Source organism: Telmatherina bonti, assembly GCF_933228915.1.
Source record: "Telmatherina bonti genome assembly, chromosome: 5".
NCBI lineage: Eukaryota > Metazoa > Chordata > Actinopteri > Atheriniformes > Telmatherinidae > Telmatherina > Telmatherina bonti.
The window spans coordinates 15927784-15935888 of record NC_136623.1 but is presented as its reverse complement, the minus strand read 5'-3'; the positions used below and the strand labels follow the sequence as shown (position 1 = coordinate 15935888).

The following is an 8105-nucleotide window of genomic DNA, read 5'->3' as shown; positions in this document are numbered from 1 at the left end:
AGTAATTCTGTTGATATCCGTTGTTTTCATGTGATCAACAAAAACAAAACAGCGAAAGAAATCTGTTGTTCAGCCTATTAAATTTACATTTTTCCACAACCCTACAATATGTATTGACGAATTACTCAGACTACTTACTGCATTACTGTAAATAAATGGCATTGTTCACAAATATTCCATTTATTATGTGATTCTTTTCACATTATGAACAGCTTGATCAATTAAATGACATTTTTGTTAATTTTACACTTTCATGAAGTTTCATGATCCCAGTGTGTTTTGACGAAACCACATGTAGGCTACTGTTGAAAGCATTTTGAGTTTTCACCCCTTAAAAAGCATTCACATACACTCCTTCTATATCACACCTACCACCCATGATGGCATAGTGTCATGGGAGTCAAGTGGCTCATCAAGAAATAAGATATATGACAGTATGTCCATCTTGTCATCCATGAACTGTCAACACAACTGTTTTTTTTTTCTCCAGGTGTTTTCTTTATGAGGTTCATTCATTTTAATGTGGAGATTGATTAAGTGTGATTTAAACAATTATATTTCTACAAGCCCCAGCATTAGACTACAAGCATGTTATCGTGATGTGGCAAAAACACAAACAATATCTGAGTTTGTCATTTTACTTGTAACAGTCTACCAGTGACAGCAAAACCATTAAAAACCCTTTGAGTCGTTGACCTTTAAACCAGCTTAGTTCTTGAACTACAAACAAAAAACCTGTGATCCCTTTATGCTGGCTAAATCTATTTGCAGACAAGCAGTCAGTGACTTTCCCATCTTTCTAACCTAAAGGAACACAATCTGACTTACATAGGTGATCATTTCAGCTTTTCTGTTGCAACTGGTAAGAAGTGCAAAGCGATGCTTTCTGCTAACAGTTGTGACATCTGACTGTGATTAGTTGCAACACTGCTGACAGCAAAACCACAATTTTAAAAGCAAAATATATTCAGTCTGCTCTAGACCTGCAACCAAGTGGGAGGAGCTGATGTGTATTTGGCGAGCTATATTTGGCTGTATTCACAGGATGGAGTGGTTTTGGCCAGTACATAGCATTTATTGCTCATCCATCTGCTTCTGAAAGTACAGAGTGCCAAGTAGAATTGTGTTACTTCTGTTTTGTTTTTTTACTTTTCTGTAGCTTTACAATAATTGTGAATTCTGTTATAAAATTAATGTTCAGCAAAAAGTTGCTTGTGGCACATTTCAAGCCCCAATACTTTTAATCCAAGAAAGCTCTGCGATATAGATTTGAAAGGCTGACCCTGGCCATAAAAGTTACTATATATTCAAAAGTCATAATAGCATAAGCAATGAAATTTCTTTACCTGCTGCTAGACTATGCAATAGCTGCATTCAATCATGCCCATATAAAGCCAAAAACTGACCAATGAGCAATTCACACAAGCTGTATTTGAGGCAGCTTGGTGACAAAATGTGGTCCTAAAAGCACCTCTTGTTCCACAACCACAAATCTAACTCTGTATGTAGACATACGTCACCAACATGATAGCGTTATACCAGTTCACTCATAGTCATTGAATAGAAGCAGCCTTTAAAGGTGTGATCTGACAGCTGTTTGGTGTTGCAGTTGGTGTTATCACATTGCATGCCGGTCTCCACTTTTACTTTGGAATTAGATGACATCTTTGTACTTTTCATCAGTGCTGTGCAACTATGCCTTATATGGAAAAGATACCAGAAAGAGATATTGATAAATTAGCTAAACAGAATCAAATTCCATTTTGCTTTTTCATTGATCCCAGATGTTTCCCTTATCAGTCATAGTTATCTTTCCCAGACACATCTTTCCTAGTAATCTGCGAATAATAAGGTTTATATTAGTACAGAATACTTGCAGTTATTTCTCAGTTTTGAGTTTTAGCATGTTCCACTCAAGTCAAATTTCACAGGAATTGTGTGGCACAGAGATGTGTTGTAAAATAGGAAATACAACATAAAGTTGCAATGTGATGGCGACAAGAAGTTCTTCCTTTACCATTTGCTCAGCGCTCTCTTAATCACATTGAACTGAAACACCCAGTTAAATTCTCATTCTAACCTACTCTCACTTCTGGAAAAGAAATCATGAGATACACATAATCTGCAACATAATCTGCAACCAAAAATAAGGTCCAGTAATCCCCTAGAAGGGTCACCCCCAAATCAATAAATAATAATAAAAAAAAATGTTATCCAGAGTCTTTGAGGTGAAACTGCTCCACTCCAGGCTTCTTCTAACCTGGACAACCTATCTCAAAGTAATGGGTGTGTCTTCCCCTAAGTCTATGAACTCTGCCTCATCAGTGGAGGACATAGAGACAAGATCAAGATAAAGGAAACCATGATAGTGTTCTTCCAGTGCTTAACCGTACTATATCCAGTCCAGGTTATACAGTTTTTGCTTTATTTCTGTCCTTGAAAGAAAGGGAAAAATGCTTTTCATAAGTAATGGTGTTTAAAATGTAATTAACTGTCTGGTGTTCATTATCTAAAAGCAACTGCATTGCATTTTATTAAATAAACTGTTGTTTATTAACAATTATTTTAATTACTTTTTTTCCCTTTTGAAATAGTTATGCATAGGGTTTTTTTTTCTAATAAAAGCGCAAAAGACTAATCAAATAATTTAAAATTTAAGATTGTATTTATATTCAATATATTCTGTTAAGTTGCACAAGTTTCATGACGATGCCAATACAGAAGAAGCAGTTGCACATATAGCAGGAAATGCGTTCATTTAAAGGCACAGTAATAAAAACGTTTCTTATTTCGCTTGTACGTCCTTACGTCACTATTCTGCGATTGGCTGATCTCTTCTTGGTGGCCTGGCAACCAGAAGAGGCTTTACCAAACAGTCAGATCTCCCACTAGCAACCAATTAGCTACATTCACTAGTTGCGTCAATTTGGAGGGGAAAATCAGCATTTCTAAACACCATCATGTCTTCGAGAACTTTGCCATTACTTTTTATTAATCTCGGCGGGGAAATGCTGTACATCTTGGACCAGCGACTTCGAGCTCAGAATATACCCGCTGACAAGGCTAAGAAAGGTAGCTAGCATAGCAGCTATTCGGCTACAAACACAAATGTCACCGTTGAAACAAACGCTAATGTAACAGCGTGATACGCACACGTTCAGCAATTTTTTTCATGTATCTGTTGTTTTACAGTTAGGTATGTAATATAGAAAGCATTATTGACATAAGATAAGGGTTAACGTTACTTTGTCAATAAACCTTTTTTTTTTTTTTTTTTTTTTTACTGTTGTTAATTTACCCACACAGTCAACATCAGTGGTTGTGCAGGAGTGTCCTTAATAACGTTGAACAAATGTTATCGATAGCTCTGCTATCTATATAAATGAATCTTCTTGTTACTAAAGGGTACTCTGACTTCTATAAAATTATATTATATTAAATTAAATTATATATGGAGTACTCATCACAACATTTCATGCAGTCTGGAAATGTCATCAGCCAATCAGATTTTCAGGACAGAGGGTAATTTATGTATTTCCCTTTTTATTTACTAAGTTTCCACAATAGCTGTCTGGATAGAGGAGGACAGAAAGAGAGGTATTCCTGCAAGAGTCAGTTTGATTATGCGCTTTTGCAATAGTAGCTTTTTGCTCTGCTTTGGCTTAGCTGAAATCAGTACATTGCATAAACAATACTGTTTGATAAATGGACAATAGATGAGATCTCTCATACACCAGCACCAGTCATGTTAAATGGTTGAACCACACTCATATTCACACACCGATAACAAACTTCTGTGGCTTTAAATTGTATGGCTACATTATTGGTGAATTATTAGCCTCAAAGTAAAGAACCTCACCAAGGTCTCATGCCATCTTGTTTTATCTCTACCTAATAAACCAAAATTTATTCAACTGGCTTTCTGCATATATTGAAACCTTTCCCCATGCTCATAACATTTCTTTCTTTGTCATTGCCAGATGTATTGTTGGTCTTGCTCTTTTATTTTTATTTTTGGTGGATAAGCTTGACTGCTGCAAATACAGGAAAAATAAAACTGAATTAAGTTTAGTAAGCTAATGGCATAGATTGCAAATAGCTGCAATATTGATCCAGAGGAATAATAACAGCAAAAAATATATGCATACCTGCTGCAAACTTTGACAAGTCTTACCATGCTGCTGCTTTTTCAGGTCCTTTGGGATTAAGTTGTAGAAAGAATTATTTTTGTATATCGAGTGCTAATTTTTCTGCTTTTCAGCTTCCAACATGGCAAGTACATTTATCTAACTGCGAGTAACTGGAGTTTTGTTTTTGTTGTTGTTGTTTTTTTTTGCTTGTTTGTTTTGTTTTCTTTTGGTTGAATTGACAAGTTATGAATGACATCATCACCACCATGTTCAATAAAAAGTTCCTGGAGGAGCTTTTCAAACCACAAGAGCTTTACTCTAAGAAGGCCCTGAGGACTGTGTTTGACAGGCTGGCCCATGCATCTATAATGAGACTCAATCAAGCTAGTATGGATAAGGTAAGTCATTGCGTGCACATTCGATCTTTTACTTGTCTATGTATTCCATTTTATTTGTTACAGACTTTTTTTTTTACATACAGTGATGTTTTCAAATCAAATCATATAGATCCATAACTCTATCATCTGCTATATTAGTGATGTATTTGTTTGTTAATCCTTATATTTAATCATCTTTTGTTTATGTAATACAGTAAAACTGCATTGCAGCACCATTCTTGTACTGTATGTGGCTCCCTCTGAATTTATCATCAATGGATGACTCAGTGAGGTTGGGTACCTGTCCTCCTTTCCAGCTCTATGACTTGATGACCATGGCCTTCAAGTATCAGGTGCTTCTCTGTTCCCGACCAAAGGACATCCTTCTCGTCTCCTTCAACCACATGGATGCAATCAAAGACTTTGTGAAAGATACTCCTAGTATTCTCAGCCAGGTTGATGAAACTTACCAACAGCTCATAGAGGTACAAAATGTGGGACTTCACCATTTTCTAGTTTGTTATTGAAATGTATTCCATGGCAGTGTGCCACAATGATTTATATAGTCCCTTCTTTTTTCTCTGTTATTTTAATACACATTAATCTTCACAAAAAAACAAAAACTAAACATTTTGTTTGGTGCCCCATGCATCTGACTGTAGTCTAAGCTATTTTTATATTTTTTTCTATAGCAGTTTAGATGTATCCTTTATTTCATTTAATTTTTTTATGTATTTTTACTGTTCAGATGTATACCCCCTTGTCTATTGGTGAATTCCAGCTGATTAGACAAACCCTACTTATCTTCTTCCAAGACATGCATATAAGGGTAAGTTTCTCATTCAACATTGGAAAATGAGAAATTTATTATTATTATTATTATTATTATTATTATTATTATTATTATTATTATGTTTTTCTAGTATGTCTTTCTAAATCATCTTTTTTTCTACAGGTGTCTATTTTCTTGAAAGATAAAGTGCAGAATTCGAATGGCCGTTTTGTGCTTCCCACCAGTGGTCCTGTGCCCTATGGAACCCAAGTCCCTGGCTTGATAAGGTATTTTATTCCACTTTTCTTATGTCTCTGACCAAAACACACTTCACTGTACAGTTAACTGTTATTGATTAAAGTATTTTTATTGTAAAGTTTGATTGTAAACTGATGATTAATATTTTCCCTTGTCTTTCATATAGTTTATGAGTTTTCTAAGTCAAATGCAATGATCAGATCTGAAGTAGGCCTTATCTGTAGCTTAGTGCATTAGAAGTATTTATTACTGAACATTTGATTTATAAATTTTCTATGAGTTGCATGTTTAGCTTGGATAAATATCAGATCCGTGCACCTCAAAACCCTCTTCTAAATGATGGATTTTTTTTAGTAAATCATTTAAAACATCAAAAATGCAAGAGTGCATAGTGAAACATTTGAGTTTAGGCTTCATCATCTCTAGAAAAAAGAAAGGAGAAAACATTTGCCTATAATAAGACTGGCAATGATTGTTGGGATCAGCTCCAGCTTGCCCATGACCCTCACTTGGACCAAGTGGTTTCGAAAATGAATGAATGAAATATCTGCATTTAAGTATCATTGAAATTGTTGCTACTCAAACAGCTTTTTTCCTTATCTGATCATCTCAGGATATTTAGCTGTTCTGGTGAAGAATGGAAAAGGCTGCAGTTCAACAATGGAGGGAACTACACTTCAGCGCTTCGGGAAGGGTCCTTTGAGATTTTTGGAGATAGGGTCACAAAACTTGGCACAAACATGTAAGATGCTCTAAACATCTCAAATGTGAAGATGACTTTTATCCTCTGGCAGTTTTTCTCCAGGCCAAGAGCTGTTTGAAGGACTAAATTAAAGACTGAATTTAATGAAGAGTGTAGATGTCACCTGTCATCCTGGAGTTTAAGTTCATTTTTACATGTGATTTATTGATATTATAATGATAATGATAAATAGATTTATTTGGGGATTCAAAATTTTTGTATCCACTGCTAAGTAACAAGTATGTAGTCTATGAATCTCATATTAAAAATAAAACATTTGTTTGTTTTTTGAGGCCTACGTTGACCAAAGCTCCTTCACTCTTTTTCATCTTTTCTTGCAGGTACAGTGTAAGCCGCCCTGTGGAAACTCACATGTCTGGTACATCTAAAAATTCTGCTCAGCACACAAAGGTGGCACATTAATGATTTTATTAATATACAAAGAAACATTACTTTATTTAATCGAAATTTACTCAAAAATATTTTGTAATATACAATACATTATACCGCAAGTGACTTTCTAATGCAGCTATTTTAGGACAGTGCTTGGATTCAAAGGATTGTTATTAAACAATAAATACGCTAAAATGAACAAACTATTTTTTGTCAACAGGTGAATGCAACTCCAAACCCTCTGGCTAAAGAGGAATTAAATCTTTTGGCCAAGTTAATGGGAGGATTAGAAGTTCAGAAACCAGGAAACACAGACACTGGCTTCCGAGTAAATCTTTTTGCTACAGATGAAGAAGAGGAGTAAGTGTCAATGTGCTCAGTGAAATAATTATAAAATGAAACTGCTAATATCTCCTATTTGGAAAGAATGAATATTTACATTGAATTCAGTCAAACTAACTTTGCAACTTTCTTTCAACACAGAGAAGCATTAATATCACGACCTGATGAACTCTCATATGGAGTCATAAACATCCAAGCAACAAAGGTAAAGAAAATCCTCATTTGGAGTTCACAAAGTCTTTCTGGAGAGGAGAGTGACATGCCAAGTATTAGCTCAATCTGCTGGCATTGGCAGTTGTTGATTACAGACGTCTGAATCTCAGAGCTGCTGCTGCGCTCGACCACAGGACAGTTTTGTCACAGTTATCACCGAACAAAGCTCATCTGGTCTCAGATGAGGTTTACTGATTAGTGATTACTCTGCCGCATGACCTTGGCGATTGTTTTGTATCACCTGTCGTATTTTTGCCAGCCAGCATGAATCCAGAGTTTGTAATGGCAACTTTTTTATTCAAAGTCAAACAAATCTTGTGTAGATAAATTTAGTCAAAGTCTTTCAGTTTGCACTGACCCCAACATATCAGTCTCATAGCTGATCGGCTCTGTTTTTGCTCCTGTGTCAACCAACAAGATTGGACTTTAGTCCAGTAGACAACAGTCAATGATCAGGGATCTGAGTCTTTGGCTGTCTAACAGGATTTACCATAATCAGGTATAAGTCCTGTGATTACCACAACAGCACAGTGACAGTTGGATAACGTTGTCTTTCAGGACCAGCAGGCCAATGCAGAACTAGCCAAAATCATGGGAGAGTTCACAGAACCTGGAGATCAGTCCACTGGTGCCAGCAGCAAAGGAGATGACCTTTTGGCCATGATGGATGGTCTGTGACATGGTCAACCTGACAAACGTACTCACAGAGTGGAACACAGTGCATTGTCAACACAAATAACTACCATTAGTCAGCAGTCTCTACCTACAAACACACTGCAGTTGCCTCACACTCAGAGGAAGACTTTCTTCTCAGGTGCAGATGTAGATGACAGCAGATACCACCATTTGGTGGAAGATGAGCACCTACTCTTTTATAT

At 36.0% G+C, this 8105-nt stretch overlaps 1 protein-coding gene across 1 annotated transcript; it reads left to right on the top strand.

Moving 5' to 3' along the window:
• Positions 1–2960: 2960 nt before the first annotated feature.
• Positions 2961–8105, top strand: oscp1b (organic solute carrier partner 1b; the record flags this gene model as incomplete). The annotated part of the gene is made up of 10 exons (XM_079240461.1): positions 2961–3072; positions 4374–4528; positions 4825–4992; positions 5256–5336; positions 5463–5566; positions 6151–6279; positions 6621–6690; positions 6893–7032; positions 7156–7219; positions 7786–8105. The coding sequence occupies 10 exons, from the start codon at positions 2961–2963 to the stop codon at positions 7903–7905; spliced, it is 1143 nt and encodes a 380-aa protein (XP_079096587.1). The 3' UTR covers positions 7906–8105.